Source organism: Macaca mulatta, chromosome X, assembly GCF_049350105.2.
Source record: "Macaca mulatta isolate MMU2019108-1 chromosome X, T2T-MMU8v2.0, whole genome shotgun sequence".
In the NCBI taxonomy this organism is placed as follows: Eukaryota; Metazoa; Chordata; class Mammalia; order Primates; family Cercopithecidae; genus Macaca; species Macaca mulatta.
In genome coordinates, this window is record NC_133426.1 from 48,487,119 (window position 1) to 48,509,159 (window position 22,041).

Genomic DNA, 22,041 nt, shown 5'->3' on the forward strand with positions numbered 1-22,041 from the left:
GTACCTTCCTCCCCCCAAAGAGGGATTCTTACTCTGTCACCTAGGCTGGAGTGCAGTGGCACAATCTCTGCTCACTGCAACCTCTGCCTCTCGGGTTCAAGTGATTCTCCTGCTCAGCCTCCCATGTAGCTGCGGTTACAGGGGCGTGCCACAACGACCACCTAATTTTTGTATTTTTAGTAGAGATGGGGTTTCTCCATGTTGGCCAGGCTGGTCTCAAACTCCTGACCTCAAGTGATCCGCCCACCCCGGTATCCCAAAGTGCTGGGATTACAGGCATGAACCACTGCACCCAGCCATGTTCTGTATCTTTTTTTTTTTTAAATATAAGCTTTATGTAAACTTTAAAGAAATATTAAAAATAAACATTTTTGACAAATTATAATCAAGCACTCAATTTAGGAATGTTAAACACTAATTCTTAACTGAAAATAATGACATCCATAGAATATATCTTGGTGTTGGCCAACATGAAATTTACTTAATATTAATATTTTATATATGCTTAACCATTCATCCTTCCTAAAATTCAGTTATAACAATGATTTGACTTTATAAGGTGAAGTTTTTTATGTAATACCCTAGAGATAACTTTTTCAGATACAAAACATTTATACCAGCAAGGAAATTATGAAAACATATATAAAGTACACTGAAGGACGTGACTTAAAGGCTGTCTGTATACATAGATGTGTTTCACCTTAGAAAGTACACATGCACATCAAAACACTTTTACTGAATATAGATGCCATTGCATTCTCTTACTTACATTACAAAGCAAACGGCAGGTTCATAAATGTTCTTCTATTATGTATCAACTGAAAAAAAAACATATATTCTAAAACAAAAGTTTTGAAGACACATAGAAGTGGAATGTGCCCGCATTAAGAGCAGAGCTTTTACAAGATCACCTCTGTCCAGCCAGCTCCCACGGACCACTGAAAACAGCTGCTACACTGAGAACGACAAGATGGTCTTGTTAATGATTTCACTGGACTCTCGAATCTCATCCTCCTTGACCACCAGTGGAGGAGAAACCTGATGATGTCACCATGGGTTGGCTTGGCCCAAAGTCCATTATCTCGAAGTCATAGACACACCTTCCAATCTTTGGTTTCTTTAATAACAATAGCATTTAATAATTATTTTCCTCCTGCGCACAGTGGCTCATGCCTGTAATCCCAACAGTTTGGGAGGCCTAAACGGTGGATTACCTGAGGTCAGGAGTTCGAGACCAGCCTGGGCAACATGGCAAAATCCCGTCTCTATTAAAAATACAAAAATTAGCCAGGCATAGAGGCACATGCCTGTAATCCCAGCTACTCAGGAGGCTGAGGCAGAAGAATCGCTAGAACCCAGAAGGCAGACGTTGCAGTGAGCCAAGATCGCGCCATCACACTCCATCCTGGGCAACCAGAATGAACCTCTGACTCAAATAAATAAATAAAATAATTATTTTCATCTTACGGCAGTTACATCAGAAAGTGACGTCATGGGTTCATTTCTCAAGATAATATCCATTTTTTTCTGCATTTTCAGCAAGGTTTTCTTCTTCTAAAACCTCAAGGGCTGGGATGGCCACTTGGCAGCCTAGTAGATTGCCACCATATGTGGACCCATGTTTGCCTGGCTTAATGGTCAGCACTATGTCATCGTCCCACAGCACCACCGACACAAAGTATCAGCCCCCAGAAAGGGCCTTTCCAAGGGGGACTATATCAGGTCTGACATTTTCATGATCAACAGCTAGTCATCTACCAGTTCTGGCTAATCCTATCTGTATTTCTTCAGCAATGAACAGAACCAAGCTGGGAGCATGAGATGGGACGAGGGTAAGTTAATATACCACAAAGCTTGCTGTTCTTATGGAGATTCAACTGGTCTTTCTTTCTTCCTTTCTTCTTTCTTTTCCTTCTTTCCTTTTTTTTTTTTTTTTTTTTTTTTTTTTTTTTTTTTTAACAGTCTTGCTCTGTCGCCCAAGCTGGAGTGCAGTGGTGTGATCTCAGGTCAATGCAATCTTTGCTTCCTGGGTTCAAATCGTTGAGTGAGCCCAGGAGGTCGAGTGCAGCCTGGGAAACAGAACAAAAGGCAGGGTGGTGCATGCGTGCCAGGCTGAGGCAGGAGGATCACTTGAGCCCAGAAGGTCGAGACCAGTAACTAGCCTGGACAACATAGCAAAACGGTCTCTACTAGAAGCACTAAGAATATTGGCCAGGCATGGTGGCTCACAGCTGTAATCCCAGCACTTTGGGAGGCTGAGGCAGGCAGAACACAAGGGTCAGGATGTGTCTGGAATTGGTGGGTTCTTGATCTTGCTGACTTCAAGAATGAAGCCCTGGACCCTGGCAGTGAGTGTTACAGTTCTTAAAGATGGTGTGTCCGGAGTTTGTTCCTTCAGATGTTCAGATGTGTCCAGAGTTTCTTCCTTCTAGTGGGTTCGTGATCTCACTGGCTTCAGGAGTGAAGCTGCAGACCTTCGCAATGAGTGTTACAGCTCATAAAGGTGGCATGGACCCAAAGAATGAGCAGCAGCAACATTTATTGGGAAGAGCAAAAGAACAAGGATTTCACAGCATGGAAAGGGACCGCAGTGGGTTGCCATAGCTGGCTCGGGCAGCCTGCTTTTATTCTCGTATCTGACACCACCCACATCCTGCTGATTGGTCCATTTTACAGAGAGCTGATTGGTCCATTTTGACAGGGTGCTGATTGGTGCCTTTACAAACCTTTAGCTAGACACAGAGTGCTGATGGGTGCATTTACAGTCCTTTAGCTAGACACAGAGTGCTGATTGGTGTGTTTACAATCCTTTAGCTAGACACAGAGTGCTAGACAGAAAAGTTCTCCAAGTCCCCACTAGATTAGCTAGACACAGAGCACCTATTGGTACATTTACAAACCTTGAGCTAGACACAGGATGCTGATTGGTGCATTTACAAACCTTGAGCTAGACACAGGGTGCTGATTGGTGCGTTTACAAACCTTCAGTGAGACATAAAAGTTCTCCAAGTCCCCACCTGACTCAGGAGCCCAGCTGGCTTCACCTAGTGGATCCCGGGCCAGGCTGCCAGTGGAGCTGCCCACCAGTGCTGCGTGGGCACCTGCACTCCTCAGCCCTTGGGCAGTCCATGGGACTGGGTGCCGTGGAGCAGGGGGCGGTGCCTGTCCGGGAAGTTCGGGCAGGGTGGGAGCCCACTGGGGGCGGGGCTCAGGCATGGAGGTTTGCAGGTCCTGAGCCCTACCCTGCCGGGAGGCGGCTAAAGCCCAGTGACAATTCGAGTCAGCTCAGGTGGGCAGGCAGTGCTGGGGGACCCGGTGGACCCTCTGCAGCTGCTGGCCCAGGTCCTAAGCCCTTTACTGCCCAGGGGCGGCCACTCAGAGTGCAGAGCCCACCCAGCCTGCGCCCACCCGGAACTCACACTGGCCCGTGAGCACCGCACGCAGCCCCCGTTCCCTGCCACGCCTCTCCCTCCACACCTCCCAACAGGCAGAGGGAGCCAGCTCCGGCCTCGGCCAGCCCAGAGAGGGGCTCCTACAGTGCATCCAAGTGCTGAAGGGTTCCTCAAGCACAGCCAGAGCGGACACCGAGGCTGAGGAGGTACCGACAGCGAGCGAGGGCTGCTAGCACGTTGTCAACTCTCACGGAGATCGAGACCATCCTGACTAACACGGTGAAATCCCATCTCTACTAAAACAAATACAAAAAATTTAGCCAGGCGTGGTGGCTGGCACCTGTAATCCCAGTTACTCGGGAGGCCGAGGCAGGAGAATGGCGTGAACCCGGGAGGCGGAGCTTGCAGTGAGCCGAGATGCGCCACTGCACTCCAGCCTGGGCGACAGAGCGAGACTCTGTCTCAAAAAAAAAAGAGAAAATTAGTGGGGTCAGGGTGGTGTGAGCCTGTAGTCCCGAGGCTGAGGCAGGAGGATTACTTGAGCCCAGGAGGTCAAGGCCAGCCTGGCCAACGTTGCGGAACTCCATTTCTACTAGCAAAAACAACAACAACAACAACAAAAATAGCATGGGCCGGGTGGCTCAGGCCTGTAGTTCCAAGACTGAGGTGGGAGGATTGCTTGAGCCCAGGAGGTCGATACCAGCCTGACCAACATAGCGAAAGCCTGTCTCTCCTAAATAAAATAAAATAAAATAAAAATAAAAGCATTAAAAAATTAAAAATTATCAGGGCAAAATGGCACACCTGTACTCCTGAGGCCACGGTGAGGTTGAGCCACACTTGAGCCCAGGAGGTTGAGGCCAGCCTGAACAACATAGTGAAACCTGGTTTCTACTAAAAAAAAAAAAAAAAAAAAAATAGCGTGGGCAGAGTGGTGCAAGCCTGTAGTCCCGAGGCTGAGGCAGGAGGATCCCTTCAGCCCAGGAGTTTGACGCCATCCTGGTCAACATAGCGAAACACGTTTCTTTAAAAAAAAAAAAAAAAAAAAAAAAGCACAGGCAGGGTGGTGCATGCCTGTACTCCCAAGGCCGAGATGGAGGATCACTTGAGCCAGGAGGTCGAGACCAGCCTGGCCAACATAGCGAAAATGTCTCTACTGAAAAATCAAAAAATAAAAAATATTAGTGGGGGTGGGATGGTTCACACCTGTAGTCCCGAGAACGAGGCAGGAGGATTGGCCAAGGCAGATGTAACCAACACCACAATCACGTCCCATAAGTAAATACATTTTCCTCTCTCCAGGGCTACAGCTAAAGGATGGTAATTGTGCGCACCACATTTAGATTCCCTTTCAAAAATGTAATCAGAGGTTGGAGGGCCTTGGACTGTTTTGTTGTTGTTGTTGTTGTTGTTGTTGTTGTTGCAACAGATATAGAAGCCACTTAAGAATGAACGCCGTGACTAAGTAAAGCAAAGCTCTGCAAATGTGCTAGTTTGGAAAACATTGTGTCTTTCAAGTAGAAAAATCACAGATGACTATTTTTTTCTTCCCATGGTTCAGACTAGAATACAGATGTTTAACCCAAGATCCAGGGATGGTCCTCAGAGAGATCAAAATCTCCTGACGGTGCCTGACGACCACCCACTTTACCGTACAAAGTGTGGCTGGAGAAGGAAACAATATTCAGCAATATCACTGCCCACAGATGATGCACCAATCAGGGCAGTTAGTGAACTCCACCTGGCCAATCAGAAGTCAGAACAATAGGGAGAACAAGCGAGGCCGATGTGGCTTGTATCAGTCCAGGCTCCAGGGACAGAACCTTCTCAAAGTGGGGGTGGAGACTCTGATTTTCCCGCCTAAAGCGTTCCCTGGGATTGCTCTGACTTTCTCTCCCTTTCCATTCTTCCACACTCAGAGTAAGCATGCGCTGATTTTCTCTTTCCACTCTTCCTACTCCTCCCCTCCTCTGTGGTGCATTTGTTATCTAGTTTTAATAAGGAGTGCATATGAGGCAGGCCACCATCTCAAATCCTTCCTGTCAGTTTCTAACTTTTTCAGGTTTGGGATTTTTCCTAGGAACTCTATAGTAACTTAAGAAATTTGGGCTGGGCACAGTGGCTCACGTTTGTAATCCCTGCACTTCTGGAGGCCACAGCTGGTGGATCACTTGAACCCACCAGGCGGAGGTTGCAGTGAGCCATCATCATGTCACTGCACACCCGCCTGGGCAACAGAGTGAGACCCTGTATAAAAAAAAAAAAAAATGAAAAAACTCACTAAAATATTTCCTCCTGGGCTCAAGCGATCCTCTCACCTAGGCCTTGGGACTACAGGTGCACACCACCCAGCTTATGCTCTTTTTTTTTTTTTTTTTTTGGTTTTTTAGTACAGATGGTTTCGTTATGTTGGCCAGGCTGGTCTGAACCTCCTGGGCTCAAGCGATCCACCCACCTTGACCTCCCAAAGTGCTGGGATGGTACAGGCCTGTGCCACTACCCCCAGCTAATTTTTTGTATTTTTTGTAGACACGGGGGTTTCGCTGTGTGTCCCAGCCTGGTCTCGACCTCCTAGGCTCAAGTGATCTGCTTGACTCGGCCTCCAAAACTGCTGGGATTGCAGGAGTGAGCCACCGCGCCTGGCTGATTGCTGCATCTTGAAATGCCCCACATTCTCTCTAAGTGACGGCGGGCTCTTGTGGTCTCAGAAATTCAGGCTCTCTTCCTTCTGATAATTTACAGATCACCCAGTAATAGCCTCTAAACACGTTCATTGTAGTGATGCTCATTTCTCTTCAACAGAACAGAACCCCCCATCCCTCTGCCTGATCAGATCCATCACCAGAGAGACCATGTTATCTCTGGGACTCACTTCCCTTCCTTTATTTATTGAGTGGGGGTGTCAGAATGTCCCCACTGAATTACATAGTCACATTCCTGCCTCCCCAACAAGGGTCTGTGTATCTTTCAGGGTAAGACTAGCCCCAGGGAAACTACTAACAACATTAGCCAATCCCCTCCCAAAGACTCAAGGCTGCTTTGCCCATAGGAAACCTGTCATCCTCAGTCGATATTTCTCCCACAGACCCCTGGCTCCCTGTTTTCATCTGACTTCTCCCCAAGTCCTCACTCAGGGACAGATAAGCCCCAGATGGAGAAATGCAGCACCTGATTCCAGGTGACTGACTGGCAGGGTTTCACCAAAGGTCCTGCAGCTGGAAAGACTCAGACTGTTTCTCTTACAGGTCAGACTGGTCCCGGTACCATGAATGGAGACGACGCCTTTGCAAGGAGACCTAGGGTTGGGGCTCAAATACCAGAGAAGATACAAAAGGTGAGGTGACCTGGAGGGAGCAGAGTAGTGGCCCAGGGGACAGTGTGGGGTGACTAGGTTTCTGAGGAGGGGAGGACAGAGGTACTGGAGACAAGGAGCAGGGTCTCGGGGGAGATCTGGACCCTTGGGAGCCTCCCACTCTCACTCTGTCATCACCTAGCATCCCTGGAGACAAGTCTGTGACAGTGCACTACATTTGGTGACTCTCACTCCATTCAGGAAGGTGGGAAGAGAGCCAGTCAGCAGCGTTAAAGCCCTACTGTGTGGCAGGGGAGAAGCTAGGGTAGGTCCCCGATGTTGTCTCAGTTAGCCATGGCATCAACCAGGACGGATTATCATCCCCACTTCCCAGATCCAGCACACAGGAAGCGGCTCCAGCTGAATGGCAGACATGCCTAGCTGAGTCACCACCAGAATTTCTTTTTTTTTTTTCTAGGCCTTCGATGATATTGCCAAATACTTCTCTAAGAAAGAGTGGGAAAGGATGAAAGTCTCAGAGAAAATCGTCTATGTGTATAAGAAGAGAAAGTATGAGGCCATGAGTAAACTAGGTAATAGAAAGTTCTAGGTACAGACAAGTTTGGGGACACATGAGCATCCCTTCTCCTACCTAGGGTACTTCTTAGACTGCAGAAAGTACCCCACATTTTCTTCTACGCAGGGAAAAATCGCAAGGCAGCTTCTGGGTGTTCTGTTCTTCTGGGTGTTCCTGACAGAGCTGAGGGCAGGGATTGGCAACAGTGGAGCTCATACCTGGATCCTGCACGTTTCTCACGCATAGGCGTCTGTTCTGATGAGTCCAAGTGTCTCTGTGGCATCCCAGGCCCCCCCATACCCTCCTTTACACACACACACCCTACTTTCTCTCGGCTTGTCTCTCTCTCTCCCTCTTTTTTTTTTTTTTTTTTTTTGAGTCTGAGTCTCACTCTGTCACCCAGCCTAGAGTGCAGTAGTGCAATCATAGCTCATTGCAGCCTCAAACGCCTGGCCTCAACCAATCCTCCAGCCTGAGCCTCCCTAAGTGCTGGTACTACAGACATGAGCCACTATGCCAGTCCTAAGCTTGTCTCTTAAGGAATAAACATTTTGCTTCTTTCTAGGTTTCAAGGTCACCCTCCCACCTTTTATGCGTAATAAACGGGCCACAGACTTCCAGGGGAATGATTCTGATAATGACCCTAACCATGGGAATCAGGGTGAGTAGATGGGAAGGGGCTGGAAAGGGTCTCCTCAAGCCCAACTGCTTTTCAGTTCAGCTACCTGGGAAAGATCCTCAGGCATTTGTTCCCTCATACACATCAGGGCTGAGTGAAAAAAAAAAAAATTGCATGCAGAAAGTTAACTACAGAGGCCATTCATATAAAATTTTAAAACATGCAAAACAAGAATATATTTTTTATGGATAAGTAAATGGTAAATGTATACAAACATGAATGTGAATAAAAAGTCATCAAATTAAGGTGACTGGCTGTAAGTGGAGGAGGGAGGGCAGGGTTTGGTGAGTGCTGCACAGACAACTTCAGCCATGACTTGTTGATAGTGTGTTTTGTTTGTTTTTGTTTTTGAGATGGAGTTTCGCTCTTGTCACCCAGGCTGGAGTGCAATAAGGCAATCTCAGCTCACTGCAACTTTCATCTCCTGGGTTCAAGTGACTCTCCTGCCTCAGCCTCCTGAGTAGCTTGGGTTACAGGCACCCGCCCCCACACCCAGCTAATTTTTGTATTTTTGGTAGAGACGGGGTTTCACCATGTTGGCCAGGCTGGTCTCAAACTTCCTGACCTCAGGTGATTCACCTGCCTCAGCCTCCCAAAGTGGTGGGATTATCAGTGTGAGCTACCATGCCCAGCCTGTTTGTAGTATTTCTAATATTCTGAATAAATAAATAAGACATAGCATAGCTGTGGGGTAATGTTGAGACCTGACTGGACTCAGTATTATTCCCCATAATTTTCTGTGTGTTTGAAATATTTCTTTTTTAAAGGACATGTTGCTCTTCCTAAGCACTGTTATTGAATCAAAAGACAGTTAAGAAAATGTTACAAGTAAAAAAAAAAAAAAAAGAAAGAAAGAAACTATTAAAACTGTGAATCTGCCAAAAACTTCCAGAGTTTGTTTCATTAACAGTATGTAGGTATTGGATAAGTTTCTTAGGAGTGAGAGTGATGAACACACTATGTAATAAATATCGCTGTTTTTCTGTATTTTATCAAAACCAAATAGTCTTCTCATTCCCAAACAACCCCGATTCTCCCTGATGAGCTCAGAAGTGAGTTTGAAAGAGTGATCCCTCATCCAACACACAGAGAGCTTTCCCACTTGTCAGTGAGCAGAGATAACATAGGGTGAAAAAAGACAAGTTCTTGCCTAGAGATCTTTGTGCATTTCAGGAATATAAAGGGGACATATGTGTTTACTTGCTCTTCTGCTCTAACAAAACAATTATAAGACAAGGTTAGAAAGTCCAAACTGTCTCCAATAGACCTATTACTCCCCAACAAACAGGCCAGATTCTACCATCTCCCACAATCACTATAAGAGATCTGAAAATTCAGTGCTTGAGTATCTGCCAAGTTTTTGACATTAAAGGAGTGTCTTTATACTGAAAATATTTCAGAGACACTGGAATAAATCATCCATGGGTTCATCACACATTTAACAGCTTAATTGACATACCATAAGATTCACCCATTTCAAGTGTACGGTGATTTTTAGTTGTTGCGCATCTTGAGTGGATACAGTTCAGATTCCTAACCATTCAATTTAATTATTTGGGAAAAGGTAAAAGATATGTAATGAAATAAGATGAGACTGTGACGGGGTTTAAGCCCCATTTGATAAACCATGAGATGGAAAATTCTGAATTGATGCCACAGATAAATGCACCAACCATTACTGAACATAATTCAGAAGCAAATCTCAAATAACTCCTCAACAGTGAGTGGATGGAAAACCCTCTGCTGCAGAATGCCCTCATGCGACAGAAGTCTCTCTAGAGTTTGGAAATCTTTACCAACAAAGAAAAATTCTGATGTATTCTCTTTCAGTTGAACATCCTCAGATGACTTCCGGCAGGCTCCAGGGAATCTTCCCGAAGGTGAGTATCTCTCAAATCTAAAGGACCAGAGAACCTTTGTCCCTCCACGGATGCGAACACTGGTAAGAGTGGGAGAATATAAAAAATGCCCTCACTGCCTCCTTCTCCCCATGTCTATCACAACAACTGATGTAGCATCGATGGCTTGATGATACTAAGAGTTGTGATTCTTAATACTTCTTTTGTTTTCATAGTGATGCCAGATACTATTTTAAGCAGTTCACATGGATTCATTTATTTAATCCTTAAGAAGACCTCTATGACGTTTCTATTATTATCTCCAAATAATAACGAGTCACACACTTCAGTTTTCATCCATATAAAAGCCATGTGACTTGGCGCAAATCTTCTAAGTCCTCTCAGCTCCAGATTGCTGGTCCATGAAATGGAAGTAAAGAATGATAGTTCATGTTACAGATCCTAGTTATCAGCAACATAATAATAAAATGAGGCTATCGGAGTACAGAGATGTTAAAGAATGTTTCTGAGGCACAGTGGCAGTGGTACTCTAATCCAGAGCTCCAAGCCATTTAAAGCTCATTCACGTTTGCATTTGTTTATGAAGTTCAGATGTTGCTCACTAGGGCTTTACCCCATAAAGCCTGCTGGTGCTTCCATTGAGACACCCACTCTCGCAACAGGAAGGACCAGCTGATCTCTGCTCTGTTACTGGGGCCACTCGAATGGCTTAGGAATCCCTTTGACTATTGGCCCCTCCCTACTGTGAGCTCCTTGAGGTCTTTGTCTGCCCCTGGGGCATCTGCAAAGCCTCAGTCCCAGCCCAGGGGATCCTTGTAGGCCCCTGAATGAATGACCCTACAAGTGCTGGTTCAACGTCTGGTTTAGAGGGTAAAGGGATCTGGGAGTTGGGTTGCCAGTGTGGAGACTGAATTCAAAGAAGCATCATGAAAGGTATTAATTATTATTATTACTACATTTAAACAGTGTTTACAAGCTCAGAGAGGGCTTTCCCTTAGCCTGTTTTACATGTATTGTTCACTATTTCATAAGTGAGGAAGCTGAATAAAAAGTAGCTTAAGGGCTGGGTGCGGTGGCTCACTACTGTAATCCCAACACTTTGGGAGGACAAGGCGGGTGGATCACGAGGTGAAGAGATCAAGACCATCCTGCCCAACATGGTGAAACCTCATCTCTACTAAAAATACAAAACTTAGCGGGACGTGGTAACGACTGCTTGTAGTCCCAGCTATTCTGGAGGCTGAGGCAGGATAATCGCCAGAACGTGGGAGTCGGATGTTGCAGTGAGCCAAGATCGTGCCACTGCACTCCAGCCTGGTGACAGAGCGAGACTCGGTGTCAAAAAGAAAAAAAAAAAAGTAGCTTAAGATTGTTGGTCAGTGACACATCCCAATGCAACCAGAATTGGTATGGGTACCACCTCACTTAATTTCACATTCAATGTTGGTGCCTCTGTGGGGTGGTATGCCATATCTGGTACTGCTTTCTTTGCTGCCTAGATTAATTTCAGCAAACCATTTCTTTCCCTCTCCCTTTCCTGTATTCATCTCCCCACACCATCTTTACCAGCAGTGTTTTGTCCCTCTCTATGTTTTCACATTTACTCTCCCAGTAGCTGTCTACAAGCTTATATGGGATCTCTTGTATTTTATAGAAGCTCTTCCTTTTGTAGACCTTTTGAATTCTTAGAATGCTATTCTCCAAATCTTCTGTGTACCAAACTCTCAATTACATGGTGATTTTTGCTGTTTGCAAGAATGTCAGTCTTAAAAGAATGTGAAGATAAGCATTCTATCCCTGGAAAGCCCATTCATTTAGGCCATTCCTTCCCCTTCTCAGGTTTCTCCTAATTTAGGCCTGTGTAACTCTCCCAGCGTTTTTGAGAACATTAATTAAGGTAATGCATGTGAAGACGCTTTGTAAGCTCTAAAGCACTATAGAAATGTCACTGATACTGTTTATCTGTGACCTTCACATTATAAAGATCATGCCCGAGAAGCCAGCAGAGGAAGGAAATGATTCAAAGGGAGTCCCAGAAGCATCTGGCCCTCAAAATGATGTGAAGCAGCTGTGCCCCCCGGGAAAACCAAGTACCTCTGAGAAGATTAACAAGAGATCTGGTAAGAGGAAACAATTCGGGAACAACCCCTCTGGCTTCCCTGGCTATGTTCAGGTGTGGGGACTGGGTGTGTGGACTGGGTGTGTGGCATGGACCACAGACAAGCCTGGGTCCAGGCTGGGCTGAGGAGCTCACCCAGCTCCAGATGAGATGTTAGACTTGACTTCCAGAAACACAGAGTGGAGTTGGCATCTGTATAAAAAAACCACATGACAAAGGAGAGGTTCCTAGATGGCCAAGTAGGAACAGCCCTAGTCTAAAGCTCCCAGTGTGAGCAATGCGTTTCTGCATTTCCAGCTGAGGTACCAGGTTCATCTCACTGGGACTGGTTGGACCATGGGTGCAGTCAACGAAGTGTGAGCCGAAGCAGGGTGGGGCATTACCTCACCTAGGAAGCTCAAGGGGTTGGGGAATTCCCTTTCCTAGCCAAGGGAGGCTGTGACAGACGGTAGCTGGAAAATCTGGACACTCCCACCCTAATACTGTGCTTTTCCAACAGTCTTAGCAAACAGCACACCAAGAGATTATATCCTGCGCCTGGCTCAGAGGATCCCACATCCAAGGAGCCTCACTCACTGCTAGCACAGCAGTCTGAGATTGAACTGCAAGGTGGCAGCGAGGCTGGGGGAGGGGCGTCTGCCATTGCTGAGGCTTGAGTAGGTAAACAAAGCGGCCAGGAATCTCAAACTGGGTAGAGCCCACCCCAGCTCAAGGAGGCCTGCCTGCCTCTATAGACTCCACCTCTGGGGGTAGGACATAGCTGAACAAAAGGCAGCAGAAACTTCTGCAGACTTAAAAGTCCCTGTCTGACAGCTTTGAAGAGAGTAGTGGTTCTCCTAGCACAGAGTTTGAGATGGGAGAATGGTAAGACTGCCTCCTCAAATGGGACCCTGATCCCCAAGTAGCCCAACTGGGAGACACCTCCCAGTAAGGGCTGACTGACACCTCATACAGCCGGGTGCCCCTCTGAGACGAAGCTTCCAGAGGAAGGATCGGGCAGCAACATTTGCTGTTCTGCAATATTTGCTGTTCTGCAGCCTCCACTGGTGATACCCAGGCAAACAGGGTCTGGAGTGGACCTCCAGCAAACTCCAACAGACCTACAACTGAGGGTCCTGACTGTTAGAAGGAAAAATAAACAGAAAGGACAACCACACCAAAACCCCATCTGTATGTCACCATCAGCAAAGACCAAAGGTAGATAAAACCACAAAGATGGGGAGAAACCAGAGCAGAAAAGCTGAAAATTCTAAAAATCAGAGTGCCTCTTCTCCTCCAAAGGAACACCGTTTCTCGCCAGCAACGGAATAAAGCTGGATGGAGAATGACTTTGACAAGTTGAGAGAAGAAGGCTTCAGATGATCAGTAATAACAGACTTCTCCAAGCTAAAGGAGGATGTTTGAACCCATTGCCAAGAAACTAAAAATCTTGAAAAAAGGTTAGACGAATGGCTAACTAGAATAAACAGCATAGAGAAGACCTTAAATGACCTGATAGAGCTGAAAACCATGGCACGAGAACTACGTGATGCATGCACAAGCTTCAGTGGCCAATTCGATCAAGTGGAAGAAAGGGTATCAGTGATTGAAGATCAAATGAATGAAATGAAGCAAGAAGAGAAGTTTAGAGAAAAAAAAGAGTAAAAAGAAACAAACAAAGCCTCCAAGAAATATGGGACTATGTGAAAAGACCAAATCTACGTCTGATTGGTCTACCTGAAAGTGATGGGGAGAATGGAACCAAGGTGGAAAACACTCTGCAGGATATTATCCAGGAGAACTTCCCCAACCTAGCAAGGCAGGCCAACATTCAAATTCAGGAAATACAGAGAATGCCACTAAGATACTCCTTGAGAAGAGCAACTCCAAGACACATAATTGTCAGATTCACCAAAGTTGAAATGAAGGAAAAAATGTTAAGGGCAGCCAGAGAGAAAGGTCGGATTACCCACAAAGGGAAGCCCATCAGACTAACAGCAGATCTCTCGGCAGAAACTCTACAAGCCAGAAGAGACTGAGGGCCAATATTCAACATTCTTAAAGAAAAGAATTTTCAACCCAGAATTTCATATCCAGCCAAACTAAGCTTCATAAGTGAAGGAGAAATAAAATCCTTTACAGACAAACAAATTCTGAGAGATTTTTTCACCACCAGTCCTGCCTTACAAGAGCTCCTGAAGGAAGCAGTAAACATGGAAAGCCACTGCAAAAACATCCCAAATTGCAAAGACCATCAATGCTAGAAAGAAACTACATCAACCAAAGAGCAAAATAACCTGCTAACATCATAATGAGAGGATCAAATTCACACATAACAATATTAACCTTAAAGGTAAATGGGCTAAATGCTCCAATTAAAAGACAAAGACTGGCAGATTGGATTAAGAGTCAAGACCCATCAGTGTGATGTATTCAGGAGACCTATCTCATGTGCAGAGACACACATAGGCTCAAAATAAAGGGATGGAGGAAGATCTACTAAGCAAATGGAAAACAAAAAAAAAAGCAGGGGTTGCAATCCTAGTCTTTGATAAAACAGACTTTAAACTAACAAAGATCAAAAGAGACAAAAAAGGCCATTATGTAATGGTACAAGGGTCAATTCAACAAGAAGAGCTAACTATCCTAAATATATATGGACCCAATATAGGAGCACCCAGATTCATAAAGCAAGTCCTTAGAGACCTACAAAGAGACTTAGAATCCCACACAATAATAATGGGAGACTTTAACACCCCACTGTCAACATTAGACAGATCAACGAGACAGAAAGTTAACAAGGATATCCAGGAATTGAACTCAACTCTGCACCAAGGGGACCTAATAGACATCTACAGAACTCTCCACCACAAATCAGCAGAATATACATTCTTCTCAGCACCACATCAAATTTATTCCAAAATTGACCACATAGTTGGAAGTAAAGCACTCCTCAGCAAATGTAAAAGAACAGAAATTATAACAAACTGTCTCTCAGACCACGCCGCAATCAAACTAGAACTCAGGATTAAGAAATGCACTCAAAATCGCTCAACTACATGGAAACTGAACAACCTGCTCCTGAATGACTACTGGGTACATAACGAAATGAAGGCAGAAATAAAGATGTTCTTTGAAACCAATGAGAACAAAGACACAATATACCAGAATCTCTGAGACACATTTAAACCAGTATGTAGAGGGAAATTTATAGCACTAAATGCCCACAAGAGAAAGCAGGAAGGATCTAAAATCGACACCCTAACATCACAATTAAAAGAACTAGAGAAGCAAGAGCAAACACATTCAAAAGCTACCAGAAGGCAAGAAATAACGAAGATCAGAGCGGAACTGAAGGAGATGGAGACACAAAAAACCCTTCAAAAAATCAATGAATCCAGGAGCTGGTTTTTTGAAAAGATCAACAAAATTGATAGACTGCTAGCAGGACTAATAAAGAAGAAAAGAGAGAATAATCAAATAGACGCAATAAAAAATGATAAAGGGGATATCACCACCAATCCCACAGAAATACAAACTACCATCAGAGAATACTATAAACACCTCTATGCAAATAAATTAGAAAATCTAGAAGAAATGGATAAATTCCTGGACCATACACCCTCCCAAGACTAAACCGAATACTATAAACACCTCTATGCAAATAAACTAGAAAATCTAGAAGAAATGGATAAATTCCTGGACACATACACCCTCCCAAGACTAAACCAGGAAGAAGTTGAATCCCTGAATAGACCAATAACAGGCTCTGAAATTGAGGCAATAATTAATAGCCTAGCAACCAAAAAAAGTCCAGGACCAGACGGATTCACAGCCGAATTCTACCAGAGGTACAAAGAGGAACTGGTACCATTCCTTCTGAAGCTATTCCAAACAATAGAAAAAGAGGGAATCCTCCCTAATTGATTTTATCAGGCCAGTATCGTCCTGATACCAAAACCTGGCAGAGACACAACAAAAAAAGAGAATTTTAGAGCAATAGCCCTGTTGAACATCGATGCAAAAATCCTCAATAAAATACTGGCAAACTGAATCCAGCAGCACATCAAAAAGCTTATCCACTACAATCTAGTTGGCTTCATCCCTGGGATGCAAGGCTAGTTCAACATACACAAATCAATAAATGTAATCCATCATATAAACAGAGCCAAAGACAAAAAACACGTGATTATCTCAATAGATGCAGAAAAGGCTTTCAAAAAAATTCAGCCTTTCATGCTAAAAACTCTCAATAAACTAGGTATTGATGAGATGTATCTCAAAATAATAAGAGCTATTTATGACAAACCCACAGCCAATATCATACTGAATGGGCAAAAACTGGAAGCATTCCCTTTGAAAACTGGCACAAGACACAGATGCCCTCTCTAACCACTCCCATTCAACATAGTGTTAGAAGTTCTGGCCAGGGCAATCAGGCAAGAGAAAGAAATAAAGGGCATTCAATTAGGAAAAGAGGAAGTTAAATTGTCCCTGTTTGCAGATGACATGATTGTATACTTAGAAAATCCCATCGTCTCAGCCCAAAATCTCCTTAAGCTGGTAAGCAACTTTAGCAAAGTCTCAGGATACAAAATCAATGTGCAAATATCACAACCATTCCTATACACCAATAACAGAAAAACAGAGAGCCAAATCATGAATGAACTCTCATTCACAATTGCTACTAAGATAATAAAATACCTAGGAATCCAACTAACAAGGGATGTGAAGGACCTCTTCAAGGAGAACTACAAAACACTGTTCAACGAAATAAAAGAGGACACAAACAAATGGAAGAATATTCCATGCCCATGGATAGGAAGAATCAGTATCATGAAAATAGCCATACTGCCCAAGGTAATTTGTAGATTCAATGCCATCCCCATCAAGCTACCAATGACTTTCTTCACAGAATTGGAAAAAAATACTTTAAAGTTCACATGGAACCAAAAAAGAGCCCACATTGCCAAGACAATCCCAAGCAAAAAGTAGGCATCACGCTACCTGACTTCAAACTATACTACAAGACTACAGTAAACAAAACAGTATGGTACTCATACCAAAACAGAGATATAGACCAATGGGACAGAACAGAGCCCTCAGAAATAATACCACACATCTACAACCATCTGATCTTTGACAAACCTGGCAAAAACAAGAAAAGGGGAAAGGATTCCCTATTTAATAAATGGTTCTGGGAAAACTGGCTAGTCATATGTAGAAAGCTGAAACTGGATCCCTTCCTTATACCTTATACAAAAATTAATTCAAGATAGATTAAATACTTAAATGTTAGACCTAAAACCATAAAAATCCTAGAAGAAAACCTAGGCAATACCATTCAGGACATAGGCATGGGGAAGGATTTCATGACTAAAACAACAAAAGCAGTGGCAACAAAAGCCAAAATAGATAAATGGGATCTAATTAAACTAAAGAGCTTCTGCACAGCAAAAGAAACTGCCATCAGAGTGAACAGGCAACCTACAGAATGGGAGAAAAATTTTGCAATCTACCTATCTGACAAAGGGCTCATATCCAGAATCTACAAAGAATGTAAACAAATTTACAAGAGAAAATCAACCCCATCAAGAAGTGGGCAAAGGATATGAACAGACACTTCTCAAAAGAAGACATTTATGCAGCCAACAGACACATGAAAAAATGCTCATCATCACTGGCCATCAGAGAAATGCAAATCAAAACCACAATGAGATACCATCTCACACCAGTTAGAATGGCAATCATTAAAAAGTCAGGAAACAACAGGTGCTGGAGAGGATGTGGAGAAATAGGAACACTTTTACACTGTTGGTGGGACTGTAAACTAGTTCAACCATTGTGGAAGACAGTATGGAGATTCCTCAAGGATCTAGAACTAGAAATGCCATTTGACCCAGCCATCCCATCACTGAGTATATACCCAAAGGATTATAAATCATGCTACTATAAAGACCATGCACACGTATGTTTATTGTGGCACTATTCACAATAGCAAAGACTTGGAACCAACCCAAATGTCCATCAATGACAGACTGGATTAAGAAAATGTGGCACATATACACCATGGAATACTATGCAGCCATAAAAAGGATAAGTTCATGTCCCTTGTAGGGACATGGATGAAGCTGGAAACCATCATTCTGAGCAAACTATCACAAGGACAGAAAACCAAACACCACATGTTCTCACTCATAGGTGGGAATTGAACAATGAGAACACTTGGGCACAGGGTGGGGAACATCGCACACTGGTGCCTGTCATGGGATGGGGGGCTGGGGGAAGGATAGCATTAGGAGATACACCTAATGTAAAAGACGAGTTAATGGATGCAGCACACCAACATGGCACGTGTATATATATGTAACAAACTTGCACGTTGTGCACATGTACCCTAGAATTTAAAGTGTAATTAAAAAAAAAAAAAAAAAAAGAGACTTGGAGCAACTCTTCCAAATTTCTCAGCTCCAGCTCCAGATTCCTAGTCCATAAGATGGAAATACAGAATCATAGTTCATAAATTGTTAGGAGGCATTAAATTTAATCTAGAAGGCCTGATGACATAAAAGGTGCTCAAGCAATTCTATCTGTGATAACCTGGGATCATATCTTACTCAGCTCAATGCCTGATACCCAATATAGGTGTACTTCAGAGATATTGTCGGTTCGGTTCCAGACCACTGCAATAAAGTGAGTCACACACATTGCTTTTTTGGTTTCGCAGTGCATAAAAACATTACATTTACACTATACTGCAGTCTACTAATTGTGCAATAGCATTATGTCTAAAAATGTACATACCTTAATTTTAAAATAATTCATTGATTAAAAAATGCTAACAATCTTCTGAGCCTTCAGTGAGTCACACTCTTTTTGCTGGTGGAGGGTCTTGCCTCGGTGTTGATGGCTGCTGGCTGATCAAAGTGGTAGTTGCTGAAGGGTGGAGTGGCTGTGGCAGTTTCTTAAAATAACACAATGAAATTTGCCACATCAGTTAGCTCTCCCTTTCTTGAAGGATTTCTCTGTAGTATGTGATGCTATTGGATAGCATTTTGCCCACAGTAGAACTTTCACAGTTGGAGTCAATCCACTCTAGCTATGAAAGTCCTAGATGGCATCTCCTTCCAATAGAAGGCTAGTTTATCTACATTGAAAATCTGTTGTTTAGTGGAGCCACCTCCATCAGTGATCTTAGCTAGATCTTCTGGATAAGTTGCTGCAGCTTCTCCATCAGGGTTTGCTGCTTCACCTTGCACTTTTATGTTATGGAGACGGCTTCTTTCCTTAAACCTCATGAACCATCCTCTGCTAGCTTTACACGTTTCTCCTGCAGCTTCTTCACCTCTCTCAGCTTTCATGGACTTGAAGAGAGTTCTGGTCTTGCTCTGAATTAGACTTTGGTTTAAGGGAATGTTGTAACTGGTTTCATGTTCTATCCTGACCACTCAAACTTCCTCTATTTCAACAGTAAGGCTGTTTTGCTTTCTTATTCTTCTGTTCACTGGAGTATTAGTATTAGTATTTCCTTCAAGAACTTTTCCTTTGCAGTATATACTATTATTTCCTTCAAGAACGTTTCCTTTGCATTATATACTATAATTTCCTTCAAGAACTTTTCCTTTGCATTCACAGCTTGGCTGTTTGGTACAAGAGGCAGAGCTTTCAGCCTATCTTGGCTTTCAGCATGCCTTCCTCACTAAGCTTAGCCATTTCTAGCTTCTGATTTAAAGTGAGAGACATGCGACTCTTCCTTTCATTGGAACATTTGGCAGCCATTGTAGGGTCGTTAATAATCCTCATTTCAGTGTTGCTGTGTCTCAGAAAATAGGGAGGCCCAAGAAAAGGAGGAGAGATGGGGAACAGCTCATCGGTGGAGCAGTCAGAACACACGCAACATTGGCCGATTAAGTTTGTCATTGTCTATGGGTGCAGTTCCTGGTACCCCCAAAACAATTACACCCAAGAGGGTGATTATAGTCAATAATAACTTAATTGTACATTTAAAAAATCTTTAAAAGAGTGTAAACGGATTGTTTGCAACACAAGGATAAATGTTTGAGGGCATGGAGACCCTATTTTCCATGATGTGATTATTACGCATGGCATGCCTGTATCAAAGCATCTCACGTACCCCATAAGTATATACACCTACTGTGTACCCACAAAAATAAAAAACAAAATTATTTTAAAAGACTAAAAAACAACAAAAACAATTGCAGTAATAACATTAATGCTCACTGATGACAGATCACCATAACAGACATAATAATAATGAAAAAGTATAAAATTGGTGAGAATTTCAAAAAAAAATTGCAGTATCTGCGAAGCACTATAAAAATGAGGTGCCATAAAACAAGGTATGCCTGTGTGCCCTTAACAAATACGTGCTGAATGAAAGGAGGTATCCATGAACGTTCCTGTGAGTAAAGAGGTTGGGAATTTAAACCTGACAACGAACGGAGCCAGAAGTTAAAACTTTAATGGGCATTTGACCTGTATTGGTGTGGGTCTAAGGTCTCAGCCTCTCTAGCCAGAGAATGTGAAAAACTGGATAAAGAAGGCCCATGGGCACTTGGGAGCGGGGAGGCATCTCCTGTTTTTGAGAAAACAGAGCCTAACACTCTTCAACCTACCCAACACTCATCTTCCAACTCTTCTCCATCATAGGACCCAAAACGGGGAAACATGCCTGGACCCACAGACTGCGTGAGAGAAAACAGCTGGTGATTTACGAAGAGATCAGCGACCCTGAGGAAGACGACGAGTAACTCCGTAAGTGAACCTTCGGCCCACCCCCCCACATCTTTGTAGATGTGCTATTCTGTTATGGTACCGGTATCCCATCTTATCACTTGTTCCCGAAATCATTCCCTTCTCATAATTTTCTAGGGTACAGCATTGAGGCTGAATGAATAAATTTCCCATGCTCTTTCGTATTTCTTTTTTTTTTTTTTTTTTTTTTTGAGACAGAGTCTCACTTTGTCGCTCAGGCATGATCTCCGCTCACTGCAAGCTCCACCTCCCGGGTTCACGCTATTCTGCCTCAGCCTCCCCAATAGCTAGGACTACAGCGCCTGCCACCATGTCCGGCTAAATTTTTTTGTATTTTTAGTAGAGACATGGTTTCCCCATATTAGCCAGGATGGTCTCTGTCTCCTGACCTCGTGATCTGCCCACCACGGCTTCCCAAAGTGCTGGGATTACAGGCATAATCCACCGCATCCGGCCGATTTCGCATTCTCTCTTTACTCCCTGGCCTGTACATCCAGGGATGCTCCCTACCCAGGATGCTGTGGATTCCCAAACCCCAGGTCAGCCCTGATACGCGGGCCACACCTTCCTCTAGCCTAGGAATTGATAACCCAGGAGAGGAAGTCACTGTGGCATGTGCAGATGGTTCACTTCAAGGAACCGTGGAAGGCCTGTGTGGGTCCTGAGGTAGGGCAGAATCGGAGTGTGCAGGGTCTGCAGGTCAGGAGGAGTTGAGATTGAGTTATCGGGCAGTGGGAACTCACTGCCACTTACTTTCCTTCTCTCTTCTTGCCTCAGCCTCAGAGATATGACACATGCCCACAATGAGAAGCAGAACGTGGTGACCTTTCACGAACATGGGCATGGCTGTGGACCCCTCGTCATCAGGTGTATAGCAAGTCAAAGCAAGTGTTCACAACAGTGAAAAGTTGAGCATCATTTTTCTTAGTGTGCCAAGAGTTCGATGTTAGCATTTCCGTTGTATTTTCTTGCAGTATGCCATTCTGTTAGATACTAGTGTTTTCATTGACGAGTAAGACATACTTAATGCATATTTCGGTTCGGGTATCCATGCACCTACCTCAGAAAACAAGTATTGTCAGGTATTCTCTCCATAGAACAGAACTACCCTCCTTTCTCCCCAGATGTGACTACTGAGGTCAGGTCTGAGTGTTTAATTTCCGATTTTTTCCTCTGCATTTACACACACACTACACTCGCGCACACACACACACTAAGTACCAGTAGAAGCATCTCCCATCTGCTTTTCTCCAGTGCCATGCGCCCTGGTCAAGCCCCGCTCACTGTTTCCTGTTCAGCATGCATTCCCCTTATCCGATTCCCATGTATCAGTCACTGACAGTTAATAAACATTTGCAAACGTTCCCCA

General features: G+C 44.0%; 1 protein-coding gene and 1 pseudogene across 5 annotated transcripts; one reads left to right on the forward strand and one right to left on the reverse strand.

The window, feature by feature from the left end:
• Nucleotides 1-951: 951 nt before the first annotated feature.
• LOC100423868 (ornithine aminotransferase, mitochondrial-like) lies at nt 952-3,658 on the reverse strand (annotated as a pseudogene).
• Nucleotides 3,659-6,637: 2,979 nt separating this feature from the next.
• On the forward strand, nt 6,638-22,041 carry LOC709597 (protein SSX3). 5 transcript variants are annotated; one of them, XM_002806224.4, is made up of 7 exons: nt 6,638-6,726; nt 7,163-7,277; nt 7,827-7,922; nt 9,771-9,820; nt 11,784-11,919; nt 20,568-20,672; nt 21,450-22,041. In XM_002806224.4, exons 1-6 carry the CDS (start codon nt 6,658-6,660, stop codon nt 20,666-20,668), a joined length of 567 nt encoding a protein of 188 aa, XP_002806270.1. In that variant the 5' UTR covers nt 6,638-6,657; the 3' UTR covers nt 20,669-20,672; nt 21,450-22,041. The 5 variants fall into 5 exon arrangements, with proteins under 5 accessions (XP_002806270.1, XP_077844829.1, XP_077844830.1 ...); XM_077988703.1 differs by lacking the exon at nt 21,450-22,041 and adding an exon at nt 6,887-7,009 and having other exon boundaries at nt 6,658-6,726; nt 20,568-20,827; XM_077988704.1 differs by lacking the exon at nt 21,450-22,041 and adding an exon at nt 19,722-19,867 and having other exon boundaries at nt 6,658-6,726; nt 20,568-20,827.

What these genes read in the sequence shown, in the direction of transcription:
- LOC709597 (XM_077988703.1), top strand. Translation starts at nt 6,658, where the DNA reads ATGAATGGAGACGACGCCTTTGCAAGGAGACCTAGGGTTGGGGCTCAA. An exon ending in GTGGCAGGGGAGAAGCTAGG is followed by an intron (nt 7,010 to 7,162) that starts GTAGGTCCCCGA and finishes TTTTTTTTCTAG; the next exon opens with GCCTTCGATGATATTGCCAA. An exon ending in TGAGGCCATGAGTAAACTAG is followed by an intron (nt 7,278 to 7,826) that starts GTAATAGAAAGT and finishes GCTTCTTTCTAG; the next exon opens with GTTTCAAGGTCACCCTCCCA.